The following is a 16,464-nucleotide window of genomic DNA, read 5'->3' as shown; positions in this document are numbered from 1 at the left end:
GCAGAAACTGAAGTTACTGACATTTTAATCTTGGAATCCTTAGCCTCCAGAACTGTGAGAAATAAATGTCTGTTGTTTAAGCCATCAGACTTTGATTTTTTTTTTTTTTTTTTTTTTTTTTTTTTTAATAGCTGGGGTCTCAGCTAGACTTGAACTCTTGAACTCCTGGGCTCCAGTGATCCTTCCACTTCAGCCTTCAAGGCTGTAGTCCCACGAGGTGGGACTACAAGCACATGCTGCCTCTCCTGGCCCATTTTGATATTTTGTTATCACAGCACAAGCAGATCGACACGATGCTTACTCTGCCTAAAATCCACCTGAAACACTGAAAAATATATATTGATTGTTTGCAATGTGCTAATCATTTTACACGCAATGTTTTATTTAAGCCTCACAACTCTGTGGAGAAGAGTGCTATGATCATGTTCCATTTTACAGATGAGGAGACTGAGGCTTGAGGCTTAGAGGACTTGCCCAAGGTTCTAGAGTTGTTGTGTGCCAGAGTTAGATCTTGAAAATCAGCGTTTATTCACCCAGCCACAGGTAGCCTCCAGGAATTCAGGTGGAGGGACACACTGATTTGGACATTTGTGGGAACAGAACACCTTACTAGCTTCCAAAGGTGCAGGGAGATCCTCCCTAGTGGCTCAAGTGTGGATGAGCTAAGTTGGGAGTCCAAGATGGACATGAACCAGTTTGGAGGCTGGGGAGTGAGTCTGTGTAGGAAACATCCAAAAGAAACAAAACACCCCTGGCTCAGTGGGTTACGACAAGGCAAAACCTTTAATAACATGAGTGCTTATTACATTAGCTGCTTCGGGGCTCTGACATCTTTGATTTCTGGTCATGTTTTCCTAACATGTAAAGGTGAATGCCTCCCTCAGGGCCACCTGGGCGGTGGTTGGTTTCCTGAGGATTTGAGTGAGTAGACAATGGGAACAACTATGAACCCGCCTGATGGGGATTCAGAAATCCCCCCTGGTCACCACCCGTGACTTTGAGTAAAGTCCTCTTCCAAGGAGGGAAGAATGTGGAGGTCCTTCCAGTAAAGAAGGAAGAAAGGAAAACATCTGGCACAGATACACAGAGAGAGGAATGACATTAAGGGATTGGCTTGAAAACTTAGGGAGGGATGGAGGGGTTAGGACTTGGAGGGTGAGGGGCAAATGTGGGAGAGGGCTGAGTCCATTTGGTTTCATTCTTTGTAAAAAGTAATACCATCACGAGGACCATGCCATGCAACCTCAGAGACATCTCTGTACACTTCCCCCAAGGCTGTGCTGGGCGTGGGGCAGAGGTCAGAGGTCAGTTCAGACGGGCGTGGTGCGCCTGTTGGCCGGATTATTATGCAGTGACTCTTTGAACTCTTTGGGTGTGGAATTGTGGAACTGTAGAAAAGCGTGGTCCCGGTCAGAGTTGAGGAGGGTCCCCATGGTGATCTTTGAGGGGTCCCGGGAGAGAGTGAACATCGAGATGTCAGTGGAAGGGATGGTGTGGAAGCCTTTGCTGATGGGGGACAGGTCTCGGGATCTGGGCTCAGTGGAGCGAGAACTTGACCGCCTCCGGAATCGATACCTGTAGGGTGGGAGGCGGGCAAAAGTAGATTTCTTCAGGAACTCCGAGTGGGATTTGGCTCGTAACTGCTGATGTTTTTCAATATAGATGTGCACGGCAACCACTCCTACAATTTCTGCGATGATGAAAGAGAAGGCTCCGAAATAAAAGGACCAACCATAGGAGTAACTTTTTTTGGAGTCACGTTGCCCGGGGTCTCCGGCATTGGCTGATATATAAACTATGATGCCAATGATGTTGCTTAACCCTAAGAGAAGGGAAAAAGAAAAACATGTCTTTTATAAAACTCAGAGAGAACTGTCACATTCCATCTTAAAATATTTATAGAAAATGTGGAGGTAACGGGGACAGAGGACAATGGATTATAGCTGGGAAATCCAACCACAGAGCTCTTTTGCATGGTCTGTCACTTGGGAAATGAAGAATTCTGCTGCTCAGTTCCAGGCAATGTGTATTCAGCTCAAGAGCACACCCTACTCCTACAGCAAGTACAGTAGAACTCAGAATGCACTTACTTTTCCCTTAGAAGCAATTCATCTCATCAACACTTAATCTTTGGCACTAAACCATGAAGATTGTAAAATGAACAAGATACATGTCCCTGCCCTTGAATTCTTTATCATTAGTAGCAAAGACTGACATGTAAATGCAATTACAGGAAAATACAGTAAGAGTTTTATCGGAGCCACATAAAAATGGCTCAGGAGCAAAAGGAGAGAGAAAGACAGCACCTCGTGCTGAAGATGAGGTGACATTTGAGCCAGAGCCTGGAAATTAAATAGGGGTGAGCCAGGAGATGAAAGACGGTTGACGATGGCATGTGAGAGAAGGAATTGAGAATGAGTTACTAGGGTTCTAACTTGGATGCTTGGGAGGCTGGTGGCATTTTGAGCTCAAATAAGAGGCAGCAGAGAATCCAGGTTTAGACAGAAGAGGAGGTTTGAACACATTAAGTTGGAAGTGCTTATGGAAACTCCAAATGGAGCTGCCCAGTGGAAATGTATGGGTCTGGAGCTGCAACTTGGGACAATAAATAAACCCATGGGGAAGAGGTGGGAGCTTACCAAGTCTTTTTATCTGCACAGGATATGATAATGCTTCAGATCAGCTGTTGTTTGAGCACCAGGCACCAGGACTTGGGGAACAGGAAGCTGTTACCTCCAACAGGCGAGCCTTGCAGACATAGCTTCCCCAAGTGCCAATATTGCTGGAAATAGCTGCTTAGCCCACTAGAGAGGAATCAATTCTCCAGGTGGCGGTCAGTAGGAGCAGGAGGTTTGGGGGGCTGTGCACATCTCTGCCTACCTTTCTCATGTTCTTTCTCTGAAGGGGATATGTCTCTTCTTGTTTCTTTGTTTCAAGGGCCTCGTCCAGGGCTTGGTGCCAACAATGACTCATGGAGGTTGTTGGTACACCAGCTGGCATCTCTTTGCCTCCAAATTTAGGCTACCTGTAGGGTGGTGCTAAATGGAGGTTGTCCCTCATTACAGTTTCCGACAACAGTTGGTGAGTAACCATTTCCAGGAGCCTCCTGAATTCTCACTCCATTCCTTGAATGTTCTATACTCTTTGAACTTGGGCATCCCCAAGATCTCCCTACAGTCTAGCAACCAAAGGGTTAAAGCTTGGTAGGGCAGCAGACACAGGCCTGTGCTCCAGTGCCACCATTCTGATTAGCTGGTGCACATGCATCAGGGTTATGAGTTTTGTTGTTTTGTTTTTTTAAGAGATGGGGTCTTGCTCTGTTTCCCAGGCTGGAGTGCAGTGGAACAATTATAGCTCACTGTAGCCTCAACCTCCTGGGCTCAAGGCATCCTCCCTCCTCAGCCTCCTGAATAGCTGGGACTATAGGTAGGTGCCACCAAGCACAGCCAATTAAAAAAAATTTTTTTTGGTAGAGATGGAACCTTGCTATATTGCCCAGTCTGGTTTTGAGCTCCTGGCCTCAAGTCATGCTCACACCTTGGTTTCTCAAAACATTGGGATTACAGACATGAGCCACCATGACTAGCCTCGATATTTTGAATAGGGCTTCTGATCATACTTCATCTAAAACTTGTCTCCAAAGTACAGAGACAAAATCTGCTTCTCTCCTGCCTCCTCTTGGCTCTACCCAGCACAGACATTCAGCAGGTAGGCAGCAAGTTCTCATCACTGAGCTATTTCTTATTATGGGGATTGACACATCCAGCTCTGTGTCAAGCTGCAAGAAACCACAGGGTGACAAACGGCTCCTCTTCCTGGAGTGTCAATTTGGCTTGAAGATGAGTAGGGAAGACATATTCTTTTATATTAAAATGAACAAGGATATAATAAGGAGGAGAAGGCAGAATTCACATGAATTTTTAAGTTAAATGGGAGGCAGACTTCAAAGACGTCTCAGCTCAATGAAGGTGGCTTCTATTGAGCCCCCTGACTCCCCCAGGCCATGTTTTCTCTATCCTCTGCCAGTAGGAATATTTTGGTGGCAAAGTTTGAAAACTCCCCAAAGGAAGTCTTTCTGGGGACAGCAGGGGATGGGGCGGGGTGGGGAAGGAAAGAAAGAAGTTCAAAGAGAGGCTCAGATGTCAGACTAGGCTGATAGGGAGCCAAGCAAATTGCCAGTTATCTATAGGCCACTTACCATGTGCCAGGCACTGTGCAAAGTCTTTATATGCATCATAACTATTAATCATTGCAACAGGTTCACTTAAAAAATGATTCCCCTTTTACAGATGGGAAAACAGACACAGAGAAGATAGGTAATTTCCCATGTCGAGCACAGCTATTAAATTAAAAGTAATTGCAAGAACCACAATTACTTTTGCACCAGCCTAATGGAAAATGGTTGAAGTGGGATTTGAATCCAGAACTCTCAGCCATGATGGATTTAGATTTCAGTAACAAGGCTTAGGGAAGACAAGATCTGAGTAGGCAATTGCTTTGTCCTACTTTCAGACTGTAAGCTCCCTGAGGGCAGGGACTATGCTTATCTTGTTCATTGTTATGGTATCTCCCAGCCCAGAGCCTGATTCATAGCAAGAGGGCAGTCCATATTTGTTGAATGAGTGAATGGGTGGAGTTTGTATGAGGATTAAATGGCATATGATAACAGCTACTATGTGTTGAACACATACTGGATGATAGGCACCACTCTGGGCACTTTATCTCTACCAACTCATTTAATCCTGTTAACAGCTTCAAGAGGTGGGGCCATTATGCGTCTCTTTTTTCAGATGGGGAAATAAATGAAGCATAGAAAGGTTAAGTGACTTGCCCAAGGTCACACAGAAGGGAAGTAGTAGACCTAGATTTGCACCAGGCAGCCTGACTGCAGAGCTCATGCTCTTGAGCATTCTGCATAGTATCTGATACATAGTAGGTGCTCAATAAAGAATAGTTTTCTCTGTCTTTTTTCCCCCAGCACTCTTATTTACTGATTTAAAGCGTTGTTAATTGCTTGGCTCAAATGATCAACCTTAGTGTAAGATGAGCAAAAAAGAGCCTTAGAGAGTAGTAAATCATCTACTCCTTTCATTTTAGAGGTGGAAAAACAGGATCTTGGGGTTCTTTGGGGAGTTCAGTGGAAGGGTCTAGGATTAGACCCCAAGCCTCTGCCTTCCCATCAGGGCTTCCTCCATGGACTCACTAGCTTTCTAGTTCCTATGTGTCTACTCCACCTGCCACCTCTCACAATGCCTCTTGTGAGAAGAAAGTTGCTGGTGACACACTCTTCCCTAACAATCCCCTTGGGGGACAAAATAATGATCTTCTCTTGTTCTTAGAAAAGTCTCACATCAGCATAACACTGGTACTCATCCTCTGGATCCCGCAGCACCCCGGAGGTCTGGACATAGTCGCCTGGGTGCTGTGATAGGAACTGTGCCTCAAGATAAAACAAGTCCCTGGGTTTGCAGATGCTAACATCTGTCCACACAGAGCAAGGTCGAGGCCACCGCCACCTGTGGGCTGATCTCATCCCCCTGGGGCAAGATGGCAGTTTTCTTTCTGGTCTGTTGCTGGCGTCAGTTCCCAGCGACTCAGCTTTAGACAGTCTCACTTTCTTATCTCACAGAAAGGGAAGGAGTGGGGAAGGAATTTGAGCAAGGTCTTGTGGGGCTCCAGATTTTGGAACTGTATTGTTGCTCCTTTTCTAATAGTAGAAAATAATACTGTGCTTTCTCTCTTCAGTCTCTGTGTCCCCACCCAAATCTCACCTTGAATTGTAATAATCCCCAGTTGTCAAGGGTGAGGCCAGGTGGAGATAATTGAATCACGGGGGGCGTTTCCCCCATATTGTTCCTGTGGTAGTGAATAAGTCTCATGAGATCTGATGGTTTTTTTTTTTTTTTTTTTTTTTTTTTTTGTGATAGAGTCTCGCTTTGTCGCCAGGCTGGAGTGCAGTGGTGCCATCTCAGCTCACTGGAACCTCCGCCTCCTGGGTTCAAGAGATTCTCCTGCCTCAGCCTTCCAAGTAGCTGGGATTGCAAGCGTGTGCCACCACACCCACCTAATTTTTGTATTTTTAGTAGAGATGGGGTTTCACCAGGTTGGCCAGGATGGTTTCGATCTGCTGACCCTCGTGATCCTCCCACCTTGGCATCCCAAAGTGCTGGGATTACAGGCGTGATCTGATGGTTTTGTAAAGTGGAGTTCTCCTGCACAAGCTCTCTTGACTGCTGCCATGTAAGATGTGACTTTGCTCCTCCTTTGCCTTCCATCACAATTGTGAGACATTCCCAGCCATGCAGAACAGTGAGACAATTAAACCTCTTTCTTTTATAAATTACCCAGTCGTGGGTACGTTTTTATCAGCAGTGTGAGAACAAACTAATACAGTTTCCTTTCAGTAAACCCCATGCAGCTGGTACTATTATGATTATGATTATGATTTTGAGACAGGGCCTTGCTCTGTCACCCAGGCTGGAGTGCAGTGGCATGATCATGGCTCACTGCAGCCTTGACCTCCCAGACTCTAGCCATCCTCCCACCTCAGCCTCCTGAGTAGCTGGATCAGTAGGCACCCACTAACATATCTAGCTAATTTTTAAACTTTTGTGCAGATTGAGTCTCACAATGTTGCCCATGGTAGTCTTGAAAGCCTGTGCTCAAGTGATTCTTCTGCCTTGGCCTTCCAAAGTGCTGGGATTACAGGCGTGAGCAACCAAGCCCAGCTGCAGGTGGTACTATTATTATTTGCTGTGTCATAGTCAAGGAAAACAAATTACAGAGAGTTGATCACATTTCCCAAGGCCTGATTGGTGGATCCAGGACTGAAATCCAAGGGGGCTGCAAGCCACTCTTTCTCACCATTTTGTACTCTCTGACACTGTCCCCATTCCAATCAATACTCTGCCATCACCTTGCAAAGTCTGAAAGTCATCACCAGAGTCCAGAGCCATCTTCCTCTGTCCCTGACCTGCTCTTTGCTTCTCTAAAGCATTTCATCCAGATGGCACTGATCCACTCCAAAAGGAGTGGGGTAGGAAGAGATGGTAAAGGGATGAAAGCAAGGATGAAGGAAGAAAACTCAGAGGGAATCAAGGAAGACAGGCCACCAGCGAAGGGATGGAGGTGGAGGGAGGTGAGAGAAGGCAGAGAACAGGCCCCTTTTGTGAAGGGTGTCCCTCAGCACCCTTGCCACCCTGTGCCTTCTTCTGGTCAGGGCTGCTACGGACTGTAAGGTCTTCCTGGAGAGCATCTGGGCTGCTGGTTTTACCTTGTTCTCAGAGATGCTTGGAATGATAGGAGGATTTGAGCACTTCAAATGCTGGATGGGGCTGGACTTTGGTGATGACTTTCCAACTTTGCATGGTGATGGCAGAGTGTTGATTGGCATGGGAAGGGTGGAGGAGTATACAATGGTGAGTAAGAGAGGCTTGAATAATAGTTAGCTGGCAAACACATATCTCAAAGGGCCAGAGATTATATATGAACATGCCCAAGTGAACACTGAAATGCAACTCTATATTTTTACATTTACTTATTTGGTGATAGGACCTCACTTTGTCACCCAGGCTGGAGTGCAGTGGCATGATCTTCGCTCACTGCAGCCTTGACCTCCTGGGCTCAAGTGATCCTCCCATCTTAGCTTCCTGAGTTGCTGAGACCACAGGTGTGCACCACTACGCCCAGCTAATTTTTTAATTAAAAAAAATTTTCTTTTTTGAGATATCAGTCTCACTATGCTGCCCCGGCTGGTCTTGAACTCCTGGGCTCAAATGATCCTCCTGCTTCAGCTTCCCCAGTCAAAGTGGAACACTTTAAAACACGGTCAGTTCACACCCATCATATATGCAAGCAGCAAGCATGTATGTACACTCCTGTTAATCTCTCTCTCCTTCTCTCTTTTCCTTTCCTGCCTTTTTCTCCTTCCCCCTCTCTCTGTTTCAGTCTCAGCTGATCCTGCCATCCGGCTTCCTCCCTGTCTTTCCCTCATGCCGGCTTTAGCTAGAGTTTTGACACCTTTGATTCTAATGAAATTCTTTGAGTTCTCATCCTTAGCACAACAACTGGAACATTTTCTTGCTCCTTCCCTGGTAGGGAGATCTGAATAACATTGCTTCCTCCATGCGGCCCTGGCTTATGTTTGGTGTCTGTGAAGATCTCAGGGCTAGGGCCAGACACTCACCTGCAGAGACAAAAAAGATGCCTGCGCTGAGAATGACATTGTGTCTGCTGCGGTGAAACTCACTGGCTGCCACACAGAGCCCGCCGAAGAACAGCAGTGTGACACTGAGGATGGGGAAGACACTGGAGGCCCTCACAGCTCCTGCAGAGAGAAAGAGAGAGGCTTCTGTCTGCACCCAGCCAGCCCCTGGGGTCCTCCCACTGCAAGCATAGGGGTGCCTGATAGGAAGTCCGCACGGAAGGAGAGCAGAGCCCATGTTTGACATGGGCACAAGACCAGGTGCTCAGAGCCTGTGCTTAGAAGGAGTCTTGGCACTTGGGGTTGATGTTCTGCAGTCACCATCCTGAGAGTCTTAACAATTTTATAATCAAATGTGTGTTTCGTAAGTGAAGTCTGATGGGACAATGGCACGTGCTTTGGTGCTTGCAGCTTTGACTTATGTGGCACCCCACTCCCTACCTCCCCTCCTGTCACCAACACCTTCCCACCTCCCTGCCTCCCTGAAAGACTCTCAAATGCCCATTCTCCCTCTTCAGCCCAACGACTACACCAAGGGCCCCTCTTTACCCTTGGTGGGAGCCCAGGCAAGGACACAGGGAGAGTCAGAGTTGGGTGTAAGCCCCAGGTCCCCGGGAGGGTTTGCACTCACCGGGAGAATGTCCCTGCACCCAAGGAGGGTGATATTAAATAGCAAATAGAAAACACCATGATAGATCAAGAGCGATCACAAAAAAAGGATATTTTTTGTTTTTGTTTTTGGTCTCAGGTTTTTTGAGATGGTGCTTATTCTGTCACTCTGGCTGGAGTGCAGTGGTGCAATCATGGCTCACTGTAGCCTCAACCTTCCAGGCTCAGACGATCCTCCTGCTCAGCCACTCAAGTAGCTGGGACTACAGGCGTGTGCCACCATGTCCGGCTGATTTTTGTATTTTTTGTAGACATGGGGTCTTGCTAAGTTACCCAGGCTGGTCTAGAACTCCTGGCCTCAAGCAGTCTTCCTGTCTCAACTTCCCAAAGTGCTGGGATTACAGGCATGAGCCACTACGCCTGGTCTAAGAGCCCACGATTTTCATTTCACACTGAACCCTGCAAATGACACAGCCAGCCCTGTGTACAGGGACTCCCATCAGACCACATACTGCTCATTAAAATGCAGAATCTTTCCCTGTAGGCATCTACATTTGCATAGTGGGGAGAATGACAACACCCATTGAATACCCATTTAGTCACGAATGAACAAATGAATTTGCTTATTCATTCGACAGATATTTCTTGAGCACCTACTAGGTGCCAGGTGCTGTGGCAGGTGCTGCAGTCATAGCTGGAATGTTTAACCACAGCAAGGGCACAGGCACTGCCCTTCAAAAGAGATACCGGCTGAGGGGTCAGAGCAGAGTCCTGGATCCCTAAGGTCCTGGGAGAGGGCTCCCCTGTGGTGGGGGTACCAGTATTTACCCAACCAGTATAAGAGTATTTCCTGGTGGGTCCATTCCAGAATACATCAGCTGAATAAATTCCATGCTCATAGGTGTACCAAGAAGCCAGGGGTCCTGTCCTATGGGCCTCATGCTCTAGTAGCAATGGCAGGCAAGACCAGCTACATAATTTACAGGGCCTAATGCAACACAAAAAATGTGAGGCCCTAGCTGGGCACTGTGGTTCACGCCTGTAATCCCAACACTTTGGGAGGCAGAGGTGGGTGGATCACCTGAGATCAGGAGTTCAAGACCAGTCTGGCCAACATGGTGAAATCCCATCTCTACTAAAAATATAAAAATCACTAGCTGTAATCTTAGCTACTCGGGAGGCTGAGGCAGGAGAATCACTTGACCCCAGGAAGTGGAGGTTGCAGTGAGCCGAGATTGCGCTGTTACACTCAAGCCTGTGCAACAGTTTGAGACTCCGTCTCCAGACAGACAAACAAACAAAAAACAGTGAGGTTTCTTGTTCCAGAATTGTTAAGAATTTCAAGATGGAGACAGCAGAGCATGGAGCCAAGGGTGGGGTCCTTCTGGGGGCAGAGCCCTGTTGCACTTTGGGAGGTTGAAACGGGAGGATCACTTGAGGTCAGGAGTTTGAGATCAGCCTGGGCAACATGACAAAACCCCATCTCTACTAAAAAAATTAAAAATAAGCCAGGCATGGTGGCATGTAGGAGGATCACTTGAGCTGGGGAGGCAGAGGCTGCAGTGAGCTGATATGATACCACTGTACTCCAGCCTGGGCAATAGAATAAGATCTCGTCTCAAAACCAAAACAAACAAACAAAAAACCCAGAACCCAGGCAAGAGCCCTTCATGGACTGGGGTGGTACACCTGACGTGGTAAGGTGTGGCCAGATTCAGGGTGTACTTTATATTTTGAAAGTAAAGCCAACAGAATTAGCTGATTGGCTGTGGGCTGCAAGTCGTGTTTCGTCTTAGGTGCTGAGCGAATGGAGGATCCTCTCCTGACCAAGGACACATGCAAGGGAGTGGAGGGCCAGGGAGGACATGAGTTTATTTTGACTCAGGGGTTCAAAGCTTAGTTGACATTACTCAGTGTTCAAGCCTTTAACTTTCATATTCACTATATGTTTTCTGCCTGTTTAGCCGCAGCCATTTTCATTGGCTACTGCGCTCTCATTTGTTTGCTTGTTTGTGTTCTCAGTTTTCTGAAAGTCTGGTAACTTATTTAACCTGTGGGTCCTAGAGGGATGAAGGGGAAGACCTGAAGTGGGGGGCTGAGGGCACACAGGGGTGAGGTTCTCTTAAGAAAAGACGGAAGGGATTTTGCTTTGGTTTTTGAAACAGCCCAATTTTCTTTTCTTTTTTGTCTTCTCTTTTCTTTCTTTCTTTCTTTTTTTTTTTTTTTTTTTTTGAGAATTAGTCTTGCTCTGTCACCCAGTTTGGAGTGCAATGGTGCAGTCTCTCACTGCAACCTCCGCCATCCAGGTTCAAACAATTCTCCTGTCTCAACCTCCTGAGTGGCTGGGACTTCAGGTGCATGCCACCATCCCTCGCTAATTTTTGTTTTAATAGAGATGGCGTTTCACCATATTGGTCAGGCTGGTCTCGAACTCCTGACCTCAGATGATCCACCTGCCTTGGCCTCCCAAAGTGCTGGGGTTACAGGTGTGAGCTACCATGCCTGGCTGAAGTTGGTCCACTTTTCTAACAGGCTGGATGCCCATGAACTGAAGCTTGAGAAACTTACATGTGTATGTTTCAATGAAATGAAGTGCACCTGCTGCCTGCTGGCTAAATCCTCTTCCTTGCCCCTCCTGTTTTTCTTCCCAGTTATGCCAATCCTTACTTTAGTTAGTGGTTGGGGTGGAAATGGATTTGAGGTTTGTCTTCCATCTCTCTGACTGATGTCGTCAGAATAAAACCTTCTTCCTCGGCAACACTTGTCTCAAGAATTGGTTTTCTATGGGTGAGCAATGGGACCTAGACTGAATGCCTGGCGTTTGCTAACAGTTTCAAGGTGGCTGTCCCAAATCACCAGACATGAGAGCTGGGCAGTCAGAGTTGCAGATCAAACTGCATCCCTACCACTCCTCTGCTGCAATGTTAAAATTTTGGGATGCATTTCAAACTGCCTGGAAATCCTGCTGGGAGAAGCCAGGTGTTGGGGAGGAGAACCTGACTGCTCTGACTCTCTGGGAGCATGATTAGTGTCCTTGCTGAGTTCTGGCCTGCTGCAAAGTCCTGCAGTTCTCTGCTACTATGCAGGCTTACAGGTGGCAGAGCTGGCTCCTGGTTTTTTTTCTAGCTCCCAGGTCTAGGGGGCCATCCCAGAGTTCTGGGGTTCTGTATGTGAGTGTAGCTTATTTTTAATGGGCCCAGTTGTGGGCACAACTTATTCATAATTTGTAAAAATGTACACAGATGACCTATGGGTTTCCAACTGGATTCTTGCCTTGGGCACCTGTAAATATTGTTGGGGGGAGGGTCTCCTCCAGCGGTTTCAAACACCTGTTTGGGACTTGTGGACTAATCTTAAAGGGATCATTTACATTGCATTTGAACTCAGGAATTGCTTGAATATTCAATGTAGTGAGTGTAATTAATAAAAAGTGAATACCTTAAAAAAATCAAAGGATGATTAACCTTTGATGTGTGCCCTATGGAAATGATCTGAGTGCTTGAAGCTATTGAACTGTGTTGGTTACAAAAGGGGATATTTGGGCCTGGCCCAGTGGCTCATGCCTGTAATCTCAGCCCTCTGGGAGGGCCAAGGCAGGTGGATCGTTTGAGGACAGGAGTTTGAGACCAGCCTGGGTAACATAGAGGGATCCTACCTCTACAAAAAATGTAAAAAGAAATTAGCCAGACATGATGGTGATCGTGCCCCTGCACTCCAGCCTGAATGACAGAGTAAGACCCTATCTCAAAAAAAAAAAAAAAAAAAAAAGTTTATGTTTGAAACATGTGGATGGGAGATATGTAAATGTGACTGTTTCCCAAGTGGTGCAATCATCATTTGGGAACCCATTAGTGGGGAGACCCCGTTCTTTGCCCCACAAATGAGATACAAGTAGATTCTATCAACTCTGACTATAAGGGTCTGCCTCAGACAGGACATTTTCTGCTGTCAGTTTCTCCTAAGTCAGTGGAAGTTCACCTTGCATTTGTTCTAGCCCAGTGGGCACAGGGTGACTTCAGATTGAAGAGGTTTTTATTGTCTTCTTTCCCTGTTTCTTCTCCCCACATTGTGTGGAGCTAAGTTAGGGTCTTACGGGTGGAGACATAAGCTTGTTCAAGTGTAGCCTCATCATCAGAGTCTGAATAGGGCTTTCTGAGTCCAATGCTGTGTTGCGGGCGTCTCTAGTCAACAGAACGTGTGGGCTTTGAACCTTCTGCTGTCAGAGGCGTTGGAAACAGAGCGACTCCCTCCTGAATAGGGGCTGGGTAAAATGTGGCTGAGACCTGCTGGGCTGCATTCCCAAGCACAGGATGAGATAGGGGGTCAATACAAGGCACAGGTCACAAAGACTCTGCTGTAAAACAAGACAAAATAAAGAAGCCAGCCCAAACCTGCCAAAACCAAGATGGTGATGAGAGTGACCTCTGCTTGTCCTCACTGCTCATTGTATGCTAATTATAATACATTAGGATGTGAAGAGACACTCCCACTAGTGCCATGACACTTTACAGATGCCATGGCAATGTCAGCAGTTACCCTATTGTCAAAAAGGGGGAGGAACCCTCAGTTCTGGGAATCGCCTGTCCCTTCCCTGGAAAGCTCATGAATAATTTACCTCTTGTTTACCGTTAATCAAGAAATAACCATACTATACTAGGTCAAGCAGTTCATGCCACTGCTCTGTCAATAGAGTAGCCATTCTTTTATTTCTTTACTTTTCTAATCTTTTTTTTTTCTTTTTTTTTTTTTTTTTTTTTTTTGAGACAGAGATTTTCTCTTGTTGCCCAGGCTGGAGTGCAATGGTGTGATCTCAGTTCACCGCAACTTCTGCCTCCCGGGTTCGAGCGATTCTCTGGCCTCAGCCTCCCAAGTAGCTGGGATTACAGGCATGAGCCACTACGCCTGGCTGATTTTCTATTTTTAGTAGAGATGGGGTTTCTCCATGTTGGTCAGGCTGGTCTCGAACTCCCGACCTCAGGTGATCCTCCTGCCTCGGCCTCCCAAAGTGCTGGGATTACAGGCGTGCGTCACCGTGCCCTGCTCACCCTGAATCTTTCTTGCGTGAGATCCAAGAACCCTCTCTTGGGGTCTGGATCTAGACCCCTTTCCGGTAACGCTGCTATGAGTTTATGCTGCAGCTTACCCCAAAGAGCATAGGAGAGAGAGGAAACAGCAGAAAGGTCAATATGCAGAACCCAGTCCTTCCAGGATTGTGGGTCAGGACAGGGATCAGCAGCGTGAACACCCGTCAGGCAGGGAGAACCCTGCGGGAACGCGCTTCCAGCCCTACGTGGCTGGATCAGGAATTCTAAAATTTCCAGCAGGAAATCTGTGTGCTCATTAAGACCTCTCCTTAACCTTAGCTGGATTCTGCTGCTATAGGTGAAGCTTCGGTGGACTGTGGGCTAGTGGGTGAGGAGAGAGGGAGGGACGTCTTCCCAGACGGGAGAAAAATACTTTGTTAGGAAACCTACGGGCCTCTCTGAAGAACTTAAAATCAGCTATGTAAGTTGTGAAGTAGAAGTCACAGCTCTGTTTAGTCTCCAACAGGGCAAACATAAAATGTTTTATCAACATAAAAAAGAAAAACAAAGAAAATCTGGGGCACTCTGGTAAAACCCCACTGATGACTAACGCCATTCTCTACTGAGAACATGCAAGTAATCTGTGTCATCTCCCTAACTTGGGTCAAGCTACATCTCGAAGTGCGGCTAATTTTTCTCCTCACACCAAATCTTTTTGAACTGCTGATGTGAGAGGTGGGAAGAGAAAACAACTTTTATCTGAGTAATGCAAGCCCTTTTAATCATCAAGCCCAGAGAGAAATGAGAGAGTGATCAGGTCCTACTCGCCTCTTTGAGCTGTGTACTCATCTCTTGAAATTGCTTGCTTGTGCCACAAGTATCGTAAATTAACCTAACAATGCTGCATCTGAACTATCCTCCACACCCTATAGCCAATCACTAATCAATATTATTTCTGTAAATCAAGGAAAATTCTTTTTTTTTTTTTTGAGATAAAGTCTTACCGTGTCATCCAGGCTGGAGTGCAGTGGTGCAATCTTGGCTCACTGCAATCTCCACCTCTCAGGTTCAAGTGATTCTCATGCCTCAGCCTCCCAAGTAGCTGGGATTACAGGTGTACACCACCATACCTGGCTATTTTTTTGTATTTTTCGTAGAGATGGGGTTTTACCATGTTGGTCAGGCTAGTCTTGAACTCCTGACCTCAGGTGATCCACCCACCTTAGCCTCCCAAAATGCTGGGATTACAGGCATAAGCCACTGTGCCCCACTCCAAGGAAAATTCTTGACAAACAACTTATATCAGACCACTCCCTGTCCCCTTTCCTTCACCTTTCAAAATCCACCTGTTACTGCTGCTAATTGGAGTTTACATTCGGGGCAACTTGGATCTATGCTCCCAGGTTGCAACCCTCATTCTTGGCCCAAATAAATTCTCTACTTTTATTAATTCTGCCTTAACTTCTCCCTTTTAGGTTGGCAAGGGGTTGAATAAATTCTAGTGGATGGATTAGGACTGAAAAAGGATAAATGATACGTCTATATGTATTTTATTTATTTGTTTATTCACTAAGACAGGGTCTTGCTCTGTTGCCCACGAAGTAGTGCAATGGCACAATCATGGCTCACAGCAGCCTCAGCTTCCTGGGCTCAAGCAATCTGCCTACCTCAGCCTCCCAAGTAGCTGGGACTAAAGGTGTGCACGACCATGCCTGGATAATTAAAAAAAAAATTTTTTTTTCTGTAGAGTTGGTGACTTGCTATGTTGCCCAGACTGGTCTTGAACTCCTGGCTTAAGTGATCCTATCACCTTGGCCACCTAAAGTGCTGGGATTACAGGTGTGAGCCATTGCACTTGGCCTCATTATCATTTTGAGTGAACTCAACACACATTCTTGCTGAGGAAATTATACTGAAATTCAAAATCAAGTTCTCTCTGTGCCTCCTGGGCCAATGGAAGCCTCATCTCTGCAGTGAATTTTGCTATTGCTAATCCCATGCAAAAAACGGGAGCAAATGCATATTACTGCCTTCTGACTATGTGTTGGGCCCCAAACTAAGAGTAATATGATTTAGTTTATTTAATTTTCATGACCCTGTCAGATGGATGATATTATAATCTGCATTTTAGAAAAAAGTGAAGACAGGAACTAGAGAGGTAAAGACACTTGCCCATCTAGTAGAGTCAAACGAGGGTCAAAGAGGTTCCAAAGGCCTTGGCTCAAAGCCACCACACTCTATTGGCTCCTACACACTATAGTTGTGACAGTTCATCTCATATTCAGGTTACTGACCTCGGAAAAATCCTACAGAAACATTGGCCCTGTCCCAGTAGGATTGAAACTGGAGGGAAGTCAAAGGATTGGTGAACTTGGGTTTGTATTTATTCTCCACACCTTGCCCCTTGGGACCTCACCCATTAGCACCTCACCTCACCCATTAGCACTCTGCCATTAGCACCTCCAATCAACCCTCCGGGGAAGGTGAAAACTTGCATTCAAGTTAGAGACAGTTCCTTAGATTTTTCTCCTAAACTAACTAAAAAGAACCTTTCAGTTTTGACTCACTTACTCTCCCTCACTCCCTCCCTTCCTCCCTCCCTCCCTTCCTTCCTCCCTCCCTCCCCCC

General features: G+C 46.4%; 1 protein-coding gene across 1 annotated transcript in view; it reads right to left on the bottom strand.

Annotated features, from left to right (window-relative positions):
• Positions 1-760: 760 nt before the first annotated feature.
• Positions 761-16,464, bottom strand: part of CACNG3 (calcium voltage-gated channel auxiliary subunit gamma 3) — a 104,400-nt gene continuing 88,696 nt past the window's right edge. Inside the window, exons 3-4 of the mRNA XM_032242969.1 lie at positions 8,186-8,326; positions 761-1,822 (exon numbers count right to left, since the gene is read on the bottom strand). Coding sequence (XP_032098860.1) covers positions 1,311-1,822; positions 8,186-8,326 — 653 coding nt within the window. The 3' untranslated portion in view covers positions 761-1,310. The remainder of the gene's footprint in view (positions 1,823-8,185; positions 8,327-16,464) is intronic.

Source organism: Sapajus apella, unplaced genomic scaffold, assembly GCF_009761245.1.
Source record: "Sapajus apella isolate SASKATOON/1434 unplaced genomic scaffold, GSC_monkey_1.0 scaffold51, whole genome shotgun sequence".
Lineage (NCBI taxonomy): Eukaryota > Metazoa > Chordata > Mammalia > Primates > Cebidae > Sapajus > Sapajus apella.
This window is presented reverse-complemented; position numbering and strand designations above follow the sequence as displayed.